Raw genomic sequence first — 22,159 nt, forward strand, 5'->3', positions numbered from 1 at the left:
CCATAGAGTTTCCGTTTTTGTTTCCGAACCAGAATAAATACAATTTCACGGTAACGAACAAATACGAATTCTAAGAAGGAGATTCCATCGGAAAGAAAAATTTTCAGATCGTCTGGCAACAGAATGCAGACGTCCGCTAAATGATGAGCCAGTTTAAAATCGTCGGCGAAATGCAATATGTCCCTCGTTGCGTGCTGGGCGGCTTTTTATCTAAACAATAAATTGGCGGAGATGGTCTTTCGGTTCCGGCGATAAATTTCTTTATAGAAGTCGGATCGACGATTCCGCGGAGGGAACGCGAACAGCGAACACGAACGTCGCTACGCCCGTAACCCCGTTTATTTGAACTTTCTCCATCGATCGACCTGGCAATCGAGATTCTCTTTTCCCCGGCAGCTAATCTCGCGGGCCTCCATTATCCTCGTCGCGACGCTCGTACTTGCGACGCGAGCCAGCGCCGCGAGTGCTCCGAGCGCGTTTAAACGCGCGACGACTCGCCTTTGTTTATCGCACTCGGCGCAATTAAGCCGGGGGCCTCCTACAAGAAACCTACCGGCGTACAATTTGTCCGTGGTTTCCCTCGTACGCAGCGGCCAACACCGAGCAGGAGCGAGTAAGAGCCTCATTGTATCCGCGGACAAGAATTTAATGAGATTAAATTGGAGCATTGGATTGGTTCCCGCGAACCCGCTACCTTTTGTCGGACCTCGGGATTGCGAGCCGGTCGAGTTCCTTGGGAATTGCTCGCCCGGTTGACTCGGACGATGCGGCACCGTTTTATTTTCGCAAATTAAGGACCGGAAAGCGGGCTTTCGGCGGAACCACGCCCACTGTTTCGCCAGACTACCTGAGACCGATCCGTGTCGGGCGTAGATCTTTGATGCCGGTCCGTTTCTCGGAATAGAAGTCGAATCGAATGTCGGTTCTAAATGTGATCTCGAAGATGATCTTTATACTTGGCAGTACGATTTTCTTTATAGCTATATTAACAACTCTTATTCAACGCTTATTCGTCTTTAATAGTCTCGCTGGTAGAGTGACTCAATTTTTGCTTCCTGTATGTCATCATTTATTTTCTTTCTTGGCTTCCGAGAACAGAAGAATCTAGTTATCTTTTAGAATTAAAAGATACTTATAACGGTAATATTTAATAAATTATGTTGTTATGTAATCGTGTTGTTTTTCAAGACATTATTCGAAGCAGCGTTTCGTCACAAAATAGAGTTCGATGAAAACGGTTTCTTAAGTAACAAATTAGAAGTAAACAATAGGAGAAAGTAGAAATTGAATGATCGATCAACTCTAAATGTTAAAACGTACTCCGCTGCTTGAGACTGACGCGATCCAGAACTATCTCCGTGTGTGATCCAAAAGGAGGATCGCCGGATGAGGAAACAACGTTTCGATCTGACGAAGTTGCGTTGGAACAATGGGGGATCGAAGGAAAGCGGCCGGCCGACGTCGGTATCGGAAAATCACAGCGCTGGCCGCGAAATGACGCATTAATTACGCGAAAGCAGTGACTAATTGCGCGGTAGAGTCAACGACCTTCGGCCGTATAAGAGGTCCGAGTCATCCGTGGATCTGGTTCAGGCTTGCTCAGCTGTGTCTTTTGCGCCACACGCGGCGCAAGTGAATGCAGAGGAATGTGTGCACTTATGCTTTCGTTCGACGGCGGTCGCGCTTTCGGCGAAACCGGGATCCTGGTTTGCGTAATCGCCGGCGCGGCGATCGAACTGTCGCGATTACTATGCCTCTCCTTTGTTACCAACGGCCGTCTGCAAGCGGGAAATATTTCTTCCATAAACGGATCATTGAATTCATTTCATTTATCGTCGTTTTAAAATGTCCCACTAATTTACGTTCGAATATCAAAGCGTCGACGTATCGAAGCATAAAATACGGGTACGCATTGTCATGAATTTATTGAAACGAATAAAAGAGGAAGAAGTGTCTCAGAATATTTAGATCGCGCAGAAAGATCCTCGGCTCTAAATGACTGTTTTACGACTTTCAAACTTTACGCAAACTTTCATTCGGAAAAACGATAATTTGCTTTACGATCTTGTAGTAAAAGCTTATTTCATCTCCCCGAACTCTTCGCAAACTCACGGTATTAACGGGGATGAGTAACTCGTACTCTTTAAACGGGCATCGAGCAAACTTATTAAATAAAAATGCCACAGTAAATCTTTGGAGTAAATCTTTCCGAGCAAATAGGGCGAATGTGCCCAATGCTTGCCTAAATTATAATCTTCGATTTATGAGGCGTTTATTAAAAGTAGATTTAAAATACGTATTTCTGAAACTGATAAGATATTTCTAATATAACCGAATTCCTTCGAAAACTTTTCGCGAACTATTTTATAACTATGGCCGTGATCGACGACGCGGCGAGGAAAATAAGAAGGCAGCGTGGAAGGACCGTCGTCGCGTCGACGATAATACTTCCGCGCGGGGAATTCAATATGCTTTTCCAATAACGCCATTGGCGCGGCCGGAATATTGGTAATCGTCACGAGGAAATTACACGGAATTACACGCGCGATTTGCGGCGCCGGCGCGGCGCGGCGCGGCGGTGTTCTCCGATGCTCTGATATTTCGTATGCTGATGAGGATCTATGGAAGCGGAAGAGCCGCGATCGATGGAGTCAAGGGAAACTCGTAACGCCGTTTCAGTTTGCTACGTGGCCCCCGGTGTCGCGCGTGCCGCTGCACCCCCGAAACTCTACCTGGGTCAAGAAACCCTTTTAACCCCTCCGTCGCTGACACGCTTCCGCCGCGGAGGGCCAGATAAGTCGTTCCGCAATTAGCAGACAGGAAAGCGGTTGTTTGGATGACAATGAAGCTGAAGCGTTGGTAAATTTTTCTTAATTCGCACGGTTCTTGAACGCGTTAAGTCTTTCTGCGATTAGACGACTCGGATCTGTGGATTCGACAGAACGTCTTACGGTGAAAGTGAAACGATATTATGCAATTTTATTATTAAAGTTCTAGTGCTAGTCTCGGTCCAGTTGGAGCAAGGAAAATACATAACCAAAGAGAAACGCCGGGTGGGCCGGAATTCGTAGTACAACCGAGCAGGTGATTCTATAATACATGAAAAAAAGGAAGAAACAAATTAAAATAGATTTTAAAGATTGTTCTTCTTTGTAAAGGATTTAGTTGTCGTCTATTCTTAGAACAAGAGAACAGTTGTTCTACAATTTACTATTCATTTAAAAATCCGACATTTCATATACACCACCCCAATAGAATTAGTAATGTAAATGACCGATTCGTGCAGGTGACATTGAATAACAATGATAGGATTGCAGTTAGAAAATAAATTAGTACGATTTATTTCACGATTGTGATGCTTTTATACATTCACGATTATGCTCTTAGACGATTATACAAGTTCTACCACTAGAAGTATCGTATATTGCAGTTTATCCAAGAATTATTCCCAGATAAATATTAATGCACGACTTTTGGTTAGGAACGGATAAAAAGCTTTTTTGTTTAGACTCCCCACATTATCAGCTCTAATTAAGACGAACCCTCGATTGCAAATATGAAACTTCTACACTTTAATTACATTTACAGCGTTCCTTCTGTTCCGAACTTTAATATACCGTATTTGATTCGATCTGATTGTTTATTGGTCAAAGGAATCGGAACACTGAGTTCGCGAAGAGCAGACAATTAAGGGGATCGCAGGAGTCCGAATAACTTGTGGCCGCCGAAGTTTTCGGCCAACTTTTTCGTTCCCCCCTCCTTCTGACCGATATCCTGAATTATCCTCTGGCACGGTGCATATCGTTGACCTCGCGATGGCCTTCCATTGTGAATGCGGAATTACGAAACGAAAGTTTGCCCGAACGTTCCCCGATGTTCCAGATATCCACGCGCAGCCCGAGCCTCCGGCGCGCATCCGTCTTCGAGTTCATTCGTCTTCGTTAGCACCGATTCAATTCGGTTTAGCCGGCCTCCCTGCGAAACCTCGCCATGGATACGAAAGGACAAATACAAAAGGAGCTTCGCGAGAATGTTCGCCAAACAATTAGAAATCCATTTTTCCTCCGCCGAAAATTGTTCCCCATTCAATATACGATTTTGCGTCGAACCAGACAAACGATTTTCTTTCAACGAGTCTGACGTTTAGATCTATAAATAAAATTCAACTTACTATGATGTGTGATACAGTACTCAAAAACTGCATAACCTAGTCGACTGCAAAGAATAGGAGCTGGTAAAAATGGAGATAAATTAGGGGACAGAATGAATTAGTGTCCGACTTGAAAATTACACAGATCCGTGGAAGATTGAAAAATTAGGGAGTTTAAGCCCCGCTAGAAGACGTCCATCTCCGCGACGCTGCGGACGAAACTCTGTTCGAATTAAACAGGTTTCCCCTAGGGTCCTTCTCATTAACGAACCCCCCCAGCATTCTAGACGGATTGCGAGACGAGAGAGAGCAAGCGGAGAGCGACTGGTTCGATCGTCGGCTGTAGCTTATCTGTCCGCAAGCTTTTGGCTGGCTGCCAGCGGATTTCTTTCGAACTTCCGGCGAGATGCGTTCACTTTCGTTGGTCTGGGCTCGAGCACGGATCCGCCGCGATGTTAATAACGGGATTATCGAGTGTTCCTCGAGCGTTATCCTCTCCCCGTTCCGCTCGCAGCTGGCCCCCCACTCCCCGCGCGAGTTGCGAACGGAAATGAATCCGGCGCGGACCTGGAAACTCTCTCGCAAGTTATTCGCGATCCGGCAAGGATTTCTACCTTGCCGGATGAACACGAATCAGCCGGTACAGGGATCGTTATTGCATCCTGCGGGGCACGCCGGCGGAACAGGGATAACGAGCGAGAGAGGAAAATCCTTCGACGGGGATAATTAAAAAGGTGAAATCCGTTCGGAGTGGTTTATTTTCCTTTTAGCGAGCGGATGTGTCGTGACTTCGAGAATGAAACTTTAACGGAGCCGAGTAACATCCGCGGAGAAAATACTTGAAACACTAGTTCGAATAATAGATTCTTCGAGATACAAGTAAAATAGAATTTTAGAGCTAAAGCATGAAATAAATATTTTATTTTGGTAGCGTGAAACGTGAAATAGTATACATCTCGTAGTTCTTAAACTGAATATAAATTCTGGAAATTATTAATGTAACGTAAAACGTTCCAAATTACCAAAATAATCCCAAACTATAGTACAATCGTTTTCATCGTGTGTTTACACCAAATAAAAAACCATATTTTCGGAAATAGGCACTCGATTCCAGGATCCGTCTGAGAGCATTCTACTTACTCTCAGAGATTTAATTAGAACGACTTGATCTTTTGTTTCTTTACACGTCGACATTTGTCTGAAGGATGCGCACCGCCGACAGATCGTGCCAATTTACCGCCGATGTAGAAACTCTGGGAATCGTATGTTTTGCCTGATTCGTGCGGCGAGTACCGGTAAACAGCTAATTAGCGTGGAGGAATAGAAACGCGTTGCTTCAGCAAATCGTTCCGCCGCGTAAAAATATAGACCCCGTACATCATGGGGAACGTTTGTTTTGACGTGTAACGATTCGGTTACATCCAGTTGTAAATACGCGCCGCCAGCAGTTCATTAATTATTCGCGGCAGAGATTCCCGATGGAATTCAATATTTCACGTGTTTTTAACGCGCACGTTGCGCGAGCACGTACGGCGAGCGCGGCGAGGCACAAGTGGATCGCGGCCAGTCAAAACAAAATATTTGACCGGTCAAATATTGATACGGATTATCAGGGAAATTTAGGGTTGCGAGGTATTTTCTTGGGCAGCCGAGTTTCACGGTGTTGTTTTCCCACGTTTCGCCGACCGATTCGTTCGATGGATACTAGCACGCTATCTCCCCGCTTTTATCTGTCCTTAAAAGTCTATTTTCAAACTCCTGTTTCGCCGACGGCGTGGGAGAAATTCGTTAGCCGGTGTGCGGTTCGAACAGGAAGTTAACGATCGAATCGGATGACGGACGACCTTGTATAACAATGTAGAATGAATGATAAATCTTCCTCTTTGGAAGCTTTCCAGAAAATTCAGTGCTACAAAGGTTTCGAAAAAACGTTTCGTTTACTTAAGACAAGCGGTTTCCAACCGAAGAACTTGTTACTAGGCTCGGTCCCCTCTCCATTTACGATCGAGTATCAACACGAGGGAACTGCCATCAGTAGAAAGCGAACAGAAATCTGATAAAATATCTGGACTGCTCTGCAGGCTATAGCAAGTATTATCGATATTAGCGGAGTCCGATTTGTTTCAATTTTTATGAACAAAAGTGTTCATTAGAGTCCTATAAACTAGTTATTTACATACATTGTCTTTGCAGAGTATTCTTATAGCCGTGTTAAAATTGAGAATAACTAACTCTTTAATGAACTCTATACAGGAAGTGCAACAAAACCACATCCTTTCGGAATATTTTATACAAAAAGCAAAAAGACCACACCTTCTCAGAACATTCCCAATTAAAAAAAAAGTAACGTTAACCTTGTTGCTTAACGCACTCTGCAAGTAGAGCAATGAAACCGCACTTTACCGAGGTAATTTATATTGAAAGAGCAACAAAACCACGCCCTTTAATGCACTCTATAAATGAAGAGGAGCGAGACCACGCCCCTTCATGACGCTCCAAGTAAAAAACAATAGGACCATGCCTTCTCAAGACAGTCTAGACGGAAGGAACAATAAAACGCGCCTTTCAGAACACTTCGTTTAAAGTGGAATAAAAACACACATTTTCCGAACATTTGTTACTCATCAGTCAACTACAGCCTAGGTTAACGCAAAATCTGCCAAGCATTAAAAATAACAAATACGTGTTGCTCTGTAGGAATGACAAGACACTTTCCACAATTGTTATATGAATACTCGAATTAAGAAGTTTATTCACTCATTTCCTATGGACAAGCTACGAAATGTAAGACCGGTGTTAAACTCGATATCAATGACCATTGGAATCCACATCGATGATTTCAGCGTATCAAATCCAACACGAAACAAATTCGTCGAAATCCCTCCTCCACCGAAATCTTCCGCGATCCGCCGGTCCATTTCACTAGGCATTTCATCACTCCCAGCCGTGCGGTATCCGAAGAATTCAAGTTCCACCGTCTTCGAGGAAACAATCGACAGTGTCGAGGGGGGGAAAAAAATAGATAATATATATCCTCCGGTATCAAGGACAAGCTCACGGGCGAACGCGGAAACGTTCCCCGAAGTTCCGGGCGAAAGTTCCGAACCGGGACCAGCCTCGAAAACAGGCAGCGTCCATGGATAAACTGTTGCTAACGCGTTTGTTTGAACGCCGAACGGCGCGCGGGACGGGAAAGTTTACGAGTGGCCGCGATACCGAGCGCCAGCAACTGTGTCCGATGCCTCTCTGGCAATGGATAATATTTTAGAGCTCGTACAGAGTGTTGCATACAGAGCGTTTCTTTATGGAGCACCCAGCTACTGTTGCAGCATGCTGTCGCGATCACCGGTCCACTGAAAACCTAGCCGATTTGCATAGATGGGGATACTTCGTTGTATTTTATTCCAACCGAAGTAACAGTTTCCGATTCCACGCTACTGTTTTCTTGTCGTCGATCGACCACGATCAATCTGCATGAATGTAACCTTTTTTTATACTTTGATCTACCGGGAGCAATAATTTGTGATCTACCGACAGTCGTCTTCCGTTCCGACGGCAGAGTCACCGTTTTCGATTTCACGCCACCATTTTCTTGTCGTCGATTGATCAGAATTCCGCTCGATTTGCATAAATGTAACTCTATACTTTATTCCACCGCGAGCAATAATTTGTAATTTTCTTATGGTCAATGTAGGCACGATTTCCAGTTCGTTATGCAAATTTCATCGTTCATTGAATCCTCTGGAAAAAAACTGGAATCCTGCACCGGATCGTACGCTTCACCATTGATTGAACGCATCGATGACAGGCATTATCGCTGTTGATCTATCTTGAAGTCGAATTAGAATATTTCTAAACGAGTACGCGTAGTTCAATAACGAACCTCTGCCATTACCTCTGTGCAATTGCGAAGGCTTTTTCTTCGATCAAATAAATGATTGCGATATATGTGTTGCGGAGAATTTGGGCAGGCGCCGGTTCGCGTTTCTCCTCGATTAAAAATTGATTCGCTGGAATTTTATGAAACCGTCTCGGCGTCCGGTTGCAAAGTCAAGGGCCCGAGTTCGAAGCATCGCAACGTCGAAAGATATTTTATCGCAAAAGGTTCGAAGGGAGAGGCGATCGCATCGGCGTCTCCTAGAGACACATTCAGTTATTTACGCGAGGCCTTGATCGATCAGTTTCTCGCACGAGCAGTTCGAGGGGGCGGAGATCGAGGGGGGGGGGGGGGGGGCGGCGGCGGCGGCGGCGCAGGGGGCTTCGAGCTCGAGGAATTTTTCTCGCCCCGAGCATTCGTCTGCCGCTTCGCTGGGCCCTTTTATACTTTGCTGAGGCCGTTATCAGCGAGCTCGGAAGCCGGTAATGCAAAGCTACCGGCCGAACAAATTGATTGCTCGTTCCTTTTCATACGGGGAGAACCCTAGTCGGCCGATCGCCACCGGTACACGCTGCGCCGGGCCCCCGACGTTCGATTCACCCGGCTTGTCCTTTTCGCGATATCCCATCCCCTAATTAGATTTGCAGATTCTGCCCCGCGACTTCGTTCCTACGCAGCCCAGAAAAGTAGATTATTTGCTAAACAAGCCGGCTCGTAACGAGATCACCGCCGGCGATACGTTGACCGATGACACGGCAAACTGAATTTCCACCGAGCGGTTGCTTCCAGTAAACTACGATCTGCTTAATGAGGAAATCCGATTTGCCAAAAATTCGATTTGTCCCGGTAGCGGCATACATAGCGATTAGATGCCTGATATCGAAGCCAGTGTTTACGGGGCAGAGTTGCTCAGACACAAGAAATATTCTGAACGCGGTTCTATAAAAACAGCACGGCCACAGCTGGATCACAACGATTAAGAAAAGAATTATTAAATCGACGATTCTATACTGTACAGGTTATGTAACAACTAGTTGCATAATTTCCGAAATCGACCATTTGTCAAAGGACTTATTTTACAAGCGACATAATCTATATTCTTGGGAATATCAGAATTCGAGCGTACAACAAAAGCACGATAAAAACGTATGCACAGTTTCAGATTATTCGATGCAATCTGTCGATTTATAAAAATTGCTAAAGTGGGACGCGTTTTACAGTAAGAGCTAGTAACATGGGGCTTCCCAACAATCCTAAGTCCCAAGAATACACTGATCAGTAGAATGCATAATCTATTGCGCAGATTTTCTAACGCAGTAGGTTATAGAACAGGGTTTCTGATTTTATCAGGGAAGTCCTCCAACTGGGACAAGCGGTTTTATTTAATAAACCCCCCGAGAGCATAATATAGGACACGATTCGCGTAAACAAGGTCTAGATCATTAGACGGCGACGCTCCGTCGTTGACGTAGAAAATGATTTTACAGTAGTGCTACATTTGTTCGAGCTAATCTTGTAATCTGGCTTACCAAACGACGGGGCTCTTATTTCTAGCTTCTATTATGCGAACGAGCGAGCGAGCGCTACGGTAGAGGGGGATATCAGTTGACCCTTATTATCCGCACGATCCAATTAGGATAAATGGAGTCCTGCTGCATTTGCTTGCCCCTGTTACAGCCGTGGACGTTCTCAACTTTGCCATTAACCAAGGTGGTTGGAGATCCTGGACTCGCCTGTTCTAAGCCATTTACAACCGTAACGTTAGCGCGTCCAGGAAAAGCGCGAGAACAGGGAGAGAATAGTGGTTGAAGCAGCTGACATTCTAATTAATTTCTCTCTAGAACCATTCGCGGATATTTTTGCAGCTGAAGACCTCGGTCGGAGTGCCGAAGACCTCCGTTGAAGCTTCCGTTTATGGTCCCGTTACGTTTAATGCCCGGCTGTATCCTTACGATCGAGCGCTTCAAAAAGACAGAGGAGCTAGAACAAGATTTGACTTTAGCACCGGAATATTGCACAATTTACCAGTTTATGAACGCGTTAATTTCCGAATCACTGTTCTCAATAAATCTTACGGAATTAAGCTGCAGTGAAGCCTCGACTATCTGCGATATTCGAAAAATCAGTGAGGATTTAATCCAGTACCGTGGTTAGGTAAATCGTCGATTACTCGATATATTCTCGCGATTATTTTTAGTATTTACTCTAACGAAACCAAGCATAACTATACTACGCCAGAAATTCATCCTTAAAGATGTAGGAATGCCCATGCGACGAATAGGCTGTGAATTTCGTATATTAAAGTAGATAATGAAAAAAAATGATGAAATAGGCTCGCTAAAATGATTGAAAGGGGAAACCAGCGTTTGGGTAGCTCCAGTATCGTGCAATCGATGCAGGCAGGTTGATTTTGCATGAAAATTCGCATTCTAACGACAAGTATTATCCGGTGAAGGGAAATGTATAGAAATCGATTGCTCGCAAGTGTTCCGATATCAAGTTTTATTAGCTCCGCGTATCGTCGCGTATATTCAATCCCAAGACATTTCCCGAGCATCATTGTATTTAATCGCGCGCGATTCTTATTGGATCGGAATCCCGGTTTCGGTGTGGCGCGAATTCCTACTCCGGAGGCGTGCCGCGTAATGGTCTTACTCCCGGCTCTAATTATCAAGCGTGTACACTTAACTCCGACTCTAATTATCGGTCTCGCGCGCATCACAAAGGGTTCCCTGTGTACACGGGTCTCGTAGTCGGGCCAAAGACGTCGAGCACACACCGAACGAATCAACGCCGAGTGGCAATTCCGATAGACGCGTACCAGAATCGCTGAATCGCTTTCGGCCGGGCGTTACGCCGCCCGCGAATCAAAATGTTGTTCCCGGACGTTGCTGGTAACCCGCGACAGTTGTTCCATCGACGCGCCTGTCGATACTCCTCTCGGACACAAACGAAATTTGTTCGTTCGGTGAAATTGTACCAATTCGACTGTGTCCAGGGTCTAAACACAGACACAATTGAATTGCTATCAGTTAAATAAAAATAAGTTCATATCGTCGCAATATTCTCGTAAGTTGGTTGTATAAATTATTCTTTGCTTGGACTTCGAGAGTTTCGAATCACAAAAATGTGAACAGTATCGGAAATAGCGGAGTCTTTAAGTATTTTCCGTGTAAATGGTTAAAGAAGATCTAGAAAATTCGCGTAGAGAATAAATTACGATAAATCTTCGATGATTATACTAGTCACAATTTAAGAAATTCAGAGGAGTAGTATCTTCGCAAGGAAGTTGATGAAGGAGACCTAGAAAATTAGAGCAGGAAGTAGAATAAATCAGGGATAATAGCACAAGGTAATCATCCTAAAATTCCAGCCTATTTTGTAGTATTTTCGCGAGGAAATCGTTAAAGAAAATCTAGAAAACAAGTGCGGCGAATGTAGTACAGTAAATCGTAGATAGTTGCACCACCGCGACCCAATTGATCTGAAAAGCGTCGGTAGAAACAGAAGCCTGGATCTTGGATCTTTGCTGTTGGAGCTGAAAAGATAAGTGGCAGGCGTTACGTAACTCATCGCCCGGCCCCGTTGGTTGCAGAAGCCTCTGCATTCTGTTCCCAGTCTCAATTTCCTGCAAGCGTCGCGTTCCTCGATATCGGTCGATCGAATCGGAACATTCGAATTCCATCTGGCTGGTCTTATTAAGATCATTCCTCCCCGTGTTAAATATAATTAAACGACCTCCATCTCCGCCCCCGCACTTCCTCCGCGGACGTCCGAGACGATCGATCCCCGGTCAGGCGGCTCAGACGATGCGCTCCGCCGACGGTTTCTCTTTCCTTGTTTTATTCGCCGTAGGACCGTCGAAGGAAACGGGGAATTAGGCTCGTTTGACAACGTGTCCTGGTCGTGTTCGCACGATTTCGCAACGCGTCGAACACCCTTGACTTCCCGCTTCATCTCGCGAGCAAGGTTGCTTAGGCGCAGTGATTACAGCCGAGAGATATTAGCGATCGTAAATGTCAGGCCGCGACTTTCATTCGCGGCGAGTTAGAACCACCATCTAGGCCTAACCTTCGACTGTGTTCGATCTTTTCGCGGTTTACCGTGAAACTTTCGAATCCCGTGGCGGACCCGGCGGTCGCGCGCTATTTTTTCCGATTTTCATCCGCAATAACCACCTGTAACCGCAACTCCCAGCGCGGGGATGGTTTTAAATGGAATTTAATAAATATCAATATTCGATTTACATAATACGATGTGAAACACAATGCCGGTTACGCGTCGACGACATTGTAGCACGTAACTCTCTTCCATACCGGGCACTCGCAATAAGGCCGCGGGTAGGCGTAGTCGATGAAAAGAATAATAACTGCAATTTCTGCTACAAAGTGTTGTACAACATCGTTCGGTACGAGCGCGACGATAATCCCAACGACTCGGCTCCGCCATAAAAACGGTTATAGTTCGTATAAAACACTGCCCGAACCGTCCGCTATTTGTCACACGGATTAAACTGCTGATGGCTTGTGCGTACGTTCGTCGAGCCGAGGGAGAAATTCTTCTTTCGATGACCGTAACGAATCAAAAATGACACAACGATATTCTCAAAAATGTTGCAATCATGTTCTAAAAATTCTTGCAACGTCTGCGCGGTGTCGCGTTTCACCCGTTCATTTCGATCAGTGCCGATTGATCCGCCGATTCTTACAATTGCTCCAGAATCTACACGTTTATGCTGAAACTTCGTCTTTTATCGTTCAGCAGAGGAGAGGACGAGGTTCGACGCGTGGCGTCGGGTCCGAGCATTAATTCGCAATTAGTTTAACGCGCGGCTAACTGCCTGCATGTAATTCCGTGGCCGCGCGCGCTCGAATTTTAAGCGAGTTTCGCGCGCGACTCGTCGCCAGCCTCTGGGAAATCATGCGAGAAACAAACTGGACGGATGGGATCGTTTCGTAATCGTCGTGTCGTGTAACAGGCGCCGATCGTCTGGAAGCTCCGCGATCGAAAGCGGGAGAAAGTGGCCGCGGCTCTCGCGGCCATTCAGCTTTCAGACGAAGAAAAGCGCGCCGCGCGGCTCTTTGCTTATCGACCTCGGAAACTTCGTATCCGGAATTTGAACTTCTGGCTTCTTGTTGCGGACCAGTCCGAGGATACACGCCGGGGCCCCAGCTGGCGCTACACGGAGGAAGGGAAAGTTGTTTTGTCGATTTAACCCTCGAGTGGTCGCGGACCGAGCGCCGCGGCCGCGCGATCCTTTTATGTTTCCTAAAGTCGTATAACAACGCCGATACGAAACTCTTCCCCGCTTTTAGCAGCGCTTCCATGGTCCGCTGTTCCTCGCTTTCTCCGGCTAATGACTCAAAAAATGGTTTAATCGCGCAGATATGCTAACGGGCATCGTTCGCCTTTTTTTCTTTTTTCAATTCATCGGGCTTGCTTTCCACGAGGCGCGATCGGTGGAACGCCCGTGCGTTGTTTATGCAAAAATGTGGAAAGCGGAGGATAAAATTCATTCGTTCTGGCCTCCGGTTGCTGCAGAATTGATTATTGTAATGGTCGGCGGACTTACCAGTGACGGCGGATAACGAACAGACTGAAACGTTGCGAGTCTCGTAAATACGCGGCGGATTACGTTGCAGGCTTTGGCAAGAGTTCTTCGATCAAACAAAGTTTGATCTATCGTCGTCTTTGCCGTTAAACGTGTTTGTAGATCAACGACCGTCGACGAAACGATTGTCAGCAAGGCAAAGCGCAACCAGCGACGAATTAAAACAGAAAGAACACGGCGCTCAAAAGCAGAAGGTTACCAAGAGAAAGGTATCGATTCGTTAAGTATCGATCTCGCGTCCTTGTCCCGGAGAGACAATAGCTTTCGATCTGGAATCGACAGATCGATTTTCGCCGGACTCGCGTGACTCGTTCGGGGAAACGATTTGGAAACGCGGTTCCCGATCAGCTGGAATACCTCGGCACGGTTCACGCGAACCCGAGCGATTAAGGGCGACAATTGGAATCGCGCTCGCGCTCGGATCGCGAATGTATCAAGCGGGAATATAATCGACGAGCGCGCAGCCGCGATGAATCATTGCCGGATCTCACGTGCGGATCGGGCGAGAGTCGAGCATAATGCGTGGCTCGCGGATAGATCGTGGATCGCGAGACACGATGCCGCGCCGTTGCGCGCGCGCGCGCCAACACGAGCGCCGATTCTCGTGTCGGGAATCGATATCAACTCGGATAGTTTTCCATTAGATTCCGTTCGAATTCGCAGTCCTCGTTAATCCCTCGATCGGGAATCATGGTTCCCCGAACTTCACCTGGAAGCTTTTTCCTCGGTCGCTGGATAGGGCAAGAGAGAGAGAGGAAGGGGAGAGAGAGAGGGGGTAATCGGTAGGAATAGAGCCGAATGCGGGCCATAGATCGGGCATGCTTAATTAAACAATTAATCAAACCGAGATATTACTCAGATAGCTCACCCACTTCGACCGGAATTATCGGAACACGAATATCGCCGATAAACGCCAGCGAAATCGAAGTTTAATTATCGATTTTCGCTCGAACCGTTCGAAAATGGTTCGCGTCGTCTGCAATTTCGTCGGGATACTTCTACGATTCTACGCCTTTGCTCGCTATTAGTGATGTATTTATTTTCTTATTCACGAATAAAAATCTTTTAGTATACCATGGTTAATGTAACCAATTAATTGCTGGCAATTAGAACGTTTGCATTGTTTGTTCATACGTAATATGCAAACTCTCAACTGTTTCTAATTTCTTTAAGGATGAAATTAGGAAAGAGTCGCAATTACTGTAGAACTGCCACCATTATGGTCTCTGTCGTAAAATCTTGTTTTTAGCAAATACTATGATTTAAGAGGACCTAGTTGGACCGTGAATAAATAATAATAATTAAAATTTTTCTAGATCTTCATTGATTTATATTATAGATCGTATTGCACGCGAACCGTTCAAAAGCGTAGAAGATTCTAAAATAACAGCGATTTCTAGAATGTTTCTAAATTCCCAAGGGCCGCGTTCAAGTGTCGGCCTAAAAATTGCAACCGTTTCTCGACGGATTTTTGGAAAGCGTTTCACCGAAGAAGCAAAATAGGCGAAGGCCGATTTGCCCGGATTCAGGGTACATGCTTCGGATGGCGTGTAACGAGGGAACACTATACTTGAAGTTCCGCGGCGCGACGAATGATCGGCGGAGAGGAGGTTCATCCAGCAATAAAAAGGCGGCGCACTTGTCCTCGCCGGTCCTTTCGCCACGGTACGGCTACAACGACGCGATCCAATTCCAGTAAGGAGATGCCTGACAATGGAAAATATGTCAGAGGGAAGCGGCGAGATCCGCGGGAATTACCACGGCTCTCCGAATACCGTGGAAAAATTGATTCGTCCTCGAAAATAGGCCGCCGGCTCCCACAGCTGGGACGATAAATTCCGTGAGGTATTCCAGGAGCGTACCGTTTCAACCGGTCGCAGTCGTTCCGCGGCCCTAAAACCCGCCGATCCTCCATCCAGCGATCGATCCCTCGGAAACGATAATCCTCTATCGAGTCACAACTATTATAAAATACCTTCCGAACTAGAGTTCGATGTTTTAAGGTGGAACGATTTTTATTGTTCGAACGAGAGGAGGGACTCTGTTCGATTCGAGATCGAGTCACTGGATTTAGCAGGCTTCGCCTCGGATTCCCTTTCTAATCGATTTATTGGGTCGGTGTATAAATAGCACGCGGACGTTTATGCATGTATAGCACCGGCGAGAAGCTGAGAAATACGGTCCAGTGAAAATTGTTTACGAGCAATGTCAATTGCGACCCCGAGAATCGTTTCCTGTGGAACGGCGGCAAGAGTGGGTTAGAATCGTAGTTGCGTAAGACACATTTTCCCCATTCTGCGAAACAAGGAGTGTTGGTGTTTGCAATAACGCGTGTATTGTTTGCCGACCAAATTTACTGTTAAGACAACCTACAGTTGATCCGCAATAACTTTGTAACATCGTTCAGATATCGTTACGCGCGCGTATAAATTACGTTATAAGATATAAGTATTCGAAAATGTTAGGTTACGACACACTATGATTCTAACTTGGTCGTTTACAGGCAACAATGTCTAGCGCGCTAATAAATCACGCAGTCCCAATAAATCTTCTGCTAATCATATCGAGTTTCTCGAGCGTTTCTCGAAATAAGTATATTGAGCTTAATTAACTATTTCCGCGATTTTGCACGGAGATGCGCCGGCGAAGATTAATGAAACCTAACGGAACAGGATGTCATCTTTTCGCATTTCTGTGCAACGCTTCTCCTCGGGAAAGCAATTAGGGGAGCAGGCGCACGATTACCGGCTACGGTGTTTGTGATAGCCGGCGGAACGTCCGGAGAGCGTTTATTAGCGTTTAGCTTAATGGTAGAACGATCGGCAGTGGACGCGGTCCGCGGGACACACCCAGAATGATATTCGCGATTGCGTAAAACAAGTCGCGAGCGGTGTAATTAAATATTTACAACGGGACGCGCGTTGGGTGCCGGTGGCGCCCGAGAGAAAAGTATTAATAAGCTTGTTGGCGCGCGACACGCGTAATTGCCGCGCGCTATCGCCGACCGTCTACTGACCTTTTTCCTTCTTGTTTCTGTTCGCAGGGAAGAACCTCTACAATAACGAGCATGTAGCAATTAAAATGGTAAGTCGAGCAGCGTTTCTCTCCTCAGATCGGTTCCTAAAGTGATAATTAATTAATTCTCGTTCGACTCTTTTATTCGATTAAGATCTCGATGCTTTATGCTTCGGCAAACTTAGCCCCTTGCGCTGCAACAACGAATCGTTAATATTTCGTACAGAATCTATTAAGTATGAATTTTTGCTCGAAAGAAAATTTAACGCTTTCGTTAACAAAATTCAGGAGTGAAAGTAGATCGAGACATGCATGAAATAAAAATTGTTTGGATCGATGCCAATAAATTGTGCACTCGTTCGAGCTGGTTTTATAGCAATGCACGTGGTTACAAAAATTTGTTCTACAATATAACTGTACACGTTTGATCTGAGTGACGTGTGTATGCTTCAATTGCTGGTATATCTTATCTACGCTAATAGGACTTAATGGTAAAGTAAATGAAAGTAAATGAAATGAAGCGAAAGCAATGAAACGAAATGAAAGTAATAAAACGAAATGAAAAATTGTCTCGTTCTGCTAAGAATATGATTAAGGACAAAGTAATGCTACTAAACGTAGCTGTAACTGAAATCATAGTGCAAGGGGTTAACGAGCAATTAGCAAATTGATCGACAGCGCTTACAATTACAAACGCGAACTGTCTTTTTATAACTGAATCGCATCGTGTCTATCGCGTTATTCGTTCGCCATGAATTTGAATAACGAAATGCCGGTAACGGGCGTTAATTTACGGCATCGATGCTAACTCAGTTTTGTCGCACAGATGCGCGGAGGACTCGCGTTGTTTCATTCTATTTTTTTTTAAACGACGCGAAAACAAGTTGCAACTTTCCTCGCGGAAATTCATCCTCCGCAGACATTTTATTCCCGTCGCTATTCGTAACAAAGAATGCCGAGAAATACGAGCTTCCGCGGAAACGAGAAGCATCGACTGAAATATTACTCCGGCGCGTGCGGAGCTAAATTAGAATTAATGAGAAATGAAGTTTAATTACTCGACTCTCCAGGGTTTGTTTGACCCGTAGCGAAATACGCATTTTTGATTATTTTACTTTGTACCGTGAACGATCGAGTCCTCTGCGAATTGGTTCCACTTGCTCGCTCATTTTGGAATCAGAAAGTCTATAGAAAGATTGACGTATTTAATTCGAATGCTCCTTTCGATTCTGCAGGAACCAATGAGGTCGAAGGCGCCACAGCTGCACTTAGAATATAGGTTTTACAAATTATTAGGTTCGCACGGTGAGTAATTTTATACTACGTCTTTTGCATACGGGATGTTTCGTCTAACTGTGTGTAGTAAAATGTCTCAGGATGGTTTGAGGCTACGAAAAGGATCTTTATACAAAAGCTGTTCACCATAAAACAGTGTCTTACGCAGTACAAAATTTTTCGTTCATGTAACGATAAACATTATTTCAAGGTAAACTCAATTTTTTTTAAATCAAGTAATATATTTTCTTATTTGTATCACGACTGTACTCAGTTAAACGAAACACCCCGTACAATAGCATTTATTTATGAATCATAATAACGTTATCAGTTGCAAATTCACGTCCCTGAAATGTTGATTTCTTTTTTTGAAGCGCCGCGCATTAATTCCTAAAAATTAGTCTAAGTTTCGTCGCAACTACCGAAGTTCGCGTCTTGAGAGTTCCATTTACTTCGCCCTCGAAATTCAAATACATAAATCATTTCGGGGCTCAGCATCGATCTGTTAACCATTTGACTCGTTTATTATTTCGTGAAATGCTCTCAGAGGGTATTCCGGAAGTATATTACTTCGGCCCATGCGGGAAGTTCAACGCCTTGGTGATGGAGCTGCTTGGCCCGAGCCTGGAGGACCTGTTCGACCTCTGCGGGAGGAGGTTTACCCTGAAGACCGTTCTCAACATCGCCACACAACTGGTGAGCACCGTCAAACCTACGTTGCGACGTCCAGTTCCGATTCGACCCGATTCCATACACAGATCAATAGATAAAGTGTTATGAAGGGTGAACTGTCCAGCGAATGACCGTGTTAGAATAATCGTTATTTGATTTCGTGGGTAAAATTATTATAAGAGAGCTGTTTCACTTCCAAATTTGAAACCTTTAGTAAAAAATTATAACTAACTAACTATAACTAACTATAATTAACTATTTAGTAAAAAATTACGTTGAGTGACGTAATCAATCAGTACTTGATCAAATTGAAATGTCAGGATATGTGAGGATCTCTGTAAAAGCAAGGTTCACTGAGATCGAGCCTTCAGAGACTTAATTTATTGTAGCTCAATGTAGATTCAATAAAATAGATTAAATAGATCAATAAAGTAGAAGAAATAGATTGAAAGTTGACGTAATAAAATCAGTAAAGTTTCATAGATTAAATGGATTCAATAAAATACATCGAATAGATTTAATAACATAGATTCGATAAAAAATATCGACAGACCTAGCGTCTCAAAAAGTATAGGCGAAATGTATTTCGAAATATTGATGAGCTAAGATTTATGGATTGGAATTCACGAGACCAAGAATAGAAATCCATTGTAGAAGTGAAGATCTATGAGATCGTTCCTTCGTAGAGTTAACGCGTCAGTTTCACTGTAGACAGCGTTTCCGGTCACCAAGGGAACCGTGTCGACTACGCTCGGACACGAGTGTCGATCGCTTTGACCACAAAGGTAGTCCTCGACACCGAAAGGATCGTCGGAATTGATAGTTAACCAATTAATCCATGGAACTCGAGAGAAATTCTCGGCTCCGGATTAGAATTTAAGGGAGTATTCTAGCGTAAATTACGTTTTCGTTTAACGTTCTCTGGAATTTTTTTGTAAAGGAACTATATCTCACCTTTTGTGGTCACATCGGCAAGGTTCATTTATGGATTTCTCAATAACATTTCAAAATGTTTCGGGTTAAAAATAAGTTAAAATTGGTTAGTATAAATAAAAAATAATAACTTTTGGCTTAGCTTTAGTTCGAACGATAGGCAAGCATAACTAATGTTTCATAAAGAAACTAGAGTTTCTTTTTTACAAATACTGACAATTCGTGTTACGAATGATCAACCGGTTACAGTTTTCTTAAGTTTAAGAATTCAGAAGCAAGGTTCTGTAGATGTACATTTCTGAATCAATGATTTTCGAGAAAATGTAAATAAAGTAGATTTTTTCAAAGTTCCACGCTAGAATACCCAATTAAATGCACGATCATCTCCACGGTACATTCTGAGAAGGTTTCCAACGGCCCGATCATCGAGTATCATACTGCCGGTATTGATTGGAATAGGTTTAACCGTTGAACCTGTCTGTGCAGCTCTATAGGATAGAGTACGTTCACAGTCGACACCTGATCTATCGGGACATCAAGCCGGAGAACTTCCTGATCGGACGGAGCACAACAAAACGGGAGAAGATCGTTCACATCATCGACTTCGGACTGGCCAAAGAGTACATAGACTTGGAGACGAACAAACACATACCCTATCGGGAACACAAAAGCCTGACGGGGACGGCGCGTTACATGAGCATCAACACGCACCTTGGAAAAGGTAACTGTTTACCACCTTTCATATCGCGTTCATCGTCTATACTCGAGGTTCTATACAATATCGTCTAATTACCGAGACGAGACATCTGTTACTCGCTGCAACGTTGTCCTGTCCATAAATAAGACACCGCGCGATATCACCTCAGAATAGAGACGATGAATTTATCGTTCGTATTATGTAGACCGTGGACATGATTCCACGTAATATCTTCCAAGAACAAACATGATACACTTATTGCTTAATGCCACGTTACGTTGGCTCCAGACAAGATTTTATGTAATATATTGTAAGAGGTAAAATGTTGCACTTCTATTTGTTGCAACTTTCATCGGCTATAGTCATAAATCCATGCGATATTCCAACCAGATTCTATGCCATCATTCAAGAATCGGAACGATGCCTTTCTGAGAAGAAAAAATGCATCAGCTGTAATCATGATTCTAAGCCGTAGGTAACATCGGATGATACATTCATTACTCGTTATAAAATAGATTCGATACGGTATCGATCAAGAATCAGATTGATACATTTATTATTCAGTGCACCGCTACTGTATCGACTACAAACGTGATTACTGGTGTAACATCTTTGAAAAACAAAGATGGTGGATTTATTACTCGCCGACAGGTCGCATCAGCTGCAAACAAGACACCGTGTAATGTTCTCTAAATGATTAATTAAAACGACGGAGATGTTTCTCGTTATTCCCCGTGGCAGCTTCGGAAGCCGTCTCTCTGTCTTCATTTTGTCAGCAAAACGTTGAGCACCCGTCACGGTGGATCGGATGCGACGAGCTTCCGTCCTCAAAGGGAGTCGGCGGCGGAACGGCAGTCCTTCTGCCGGCCATTAACGACAATTAGGAATTATTTCGAAAGGCACTCTCATTGGGTCGAGGACGTTCAAAAGATGACCGAGCCAATAAATGTCCTGGAACTCTTCATCTCTCAAGACAACTGGTTCCAAAGGCCGCCGGTAGTTCCCGGCATCTGGCTGCTGCCGGCTAATTGAAACATGCCCAATCAGCTATCCAGTTTGGCCGAGACTTAAAGACTTTCAATTAAAACTTTGCCTCGCCCTGGCGGCGCTTTCGTCGCTGCTAAAATTTCATCTCATCTTTTTTTTTCTTTTTAAAAAATAGAATACACCGCTCCGCGGTCTTCTTGCAATTCGAACGAACTACCTATAATTATTTCGGCGATCTCGGTGTAAGTGTTCTCGGATGCTGTAAGAATATTTATCCGATCGTAGATTTGTTATCGAGGCTTTGCCGCGGCTCGAGGATAATCACCTTGATCGTTAAAAGAGCAATCTTGGGGGAGCTTTTACGAACTGAATCCCATTAGTTTCGGAGCCGGCTGCTGCTAGACGACCCGCGGAAATTCTCGGACCGTTGCCGGCTGATCCGAGCCGCCGGAGAAAGTTTGCCAGCGAGAGAGCAAAACGCTGCACGCTGAAATCCGACGAGAGTACGTCGGCCGCAATTCACCGACCGGGGGGGCTAGTCTTTCTCCACGGTAATTCAATCGCGAGCGAATTATTGCGCGAACAGAACGAACAAAAACGAGAGACACGGTCGGGGTCTATTAGACGGGGTCTGTCTTGACGCCGTTCGATCAAGGCCGGAAAAATTCCACGCGTGCCTAAGCGAAAATGCAGTCCACGTGCTCGGCGCAGCCCCGTTCCCACGTGTCGCCCAGAATATTTAACGCCTTTTTAATGCCGGCCTTTCGGGCTGGCCCTCTCTCGCGCCAATTTCACACAATTCTCGAACCGAGGACTCGTACGTTAGTCAAAAGTCGTATCTAGATTTCTGGTATATTAACCCTTTGCGAGTTCGTTGTCACTAGACTACAGACCTTCATGAAAAATGACAATTGTCTGCATCGGTTGCATACTCTCTTAAAT

General features: G+C 44.7%; 1 protein-coding gene across 8 annotated transcripts in view; it reads left to right on the forward strand.

Annotated features, from left to right (window-relative positions):
• Gish (casein kinase I gish) overlaps positions 1 to 22,159 on the forward strand; it is a 109,367-nt gene that overhangs the window by 72,405 nt on the left and 14,803 nt on the right. For all 8 annotated transcript variants that reach the window (XM_078192993.1, XM_078192995.1, XM_078192994.1 and 5 more), the window contains 4 exons: positions 16,682 to 16,722; positions 17,889 to 17,958; positions 18,476 to 18,624; positions 20,020 to 20,254. In XM_078192993.1, coding sequence (XP_078049119.1) covers positions 16,682 to 16,722; positions 17,889 to 17,958; positions 18,476 to 18,624; positions 20,020 to 20,254 — 495 coding nt within the window. The remainder of the gene's footprint in view (positions 1 to 16,681; positions 16,723 to 17,888; positions 17,959 to 18,475; positions 18,625 to 20,019; positions 20,255 to 22,159) is intronic.

This window comes from Augochlora pura, chromosome 10 (assembly GCF_028453695.1).
Source record: "Augochlora pura isolate Apur16 chromosome 10, APUR_v2.2.1, whole genome shotgun sequence".
In the NCBI taxonomy this organism is placed as follows: domain Eukaryota; kingdom Metazoa; phylum Arthropoda; class Insecta; order Hymenoptera; family Halictidae; genus Augochlora; species Augochlora pura.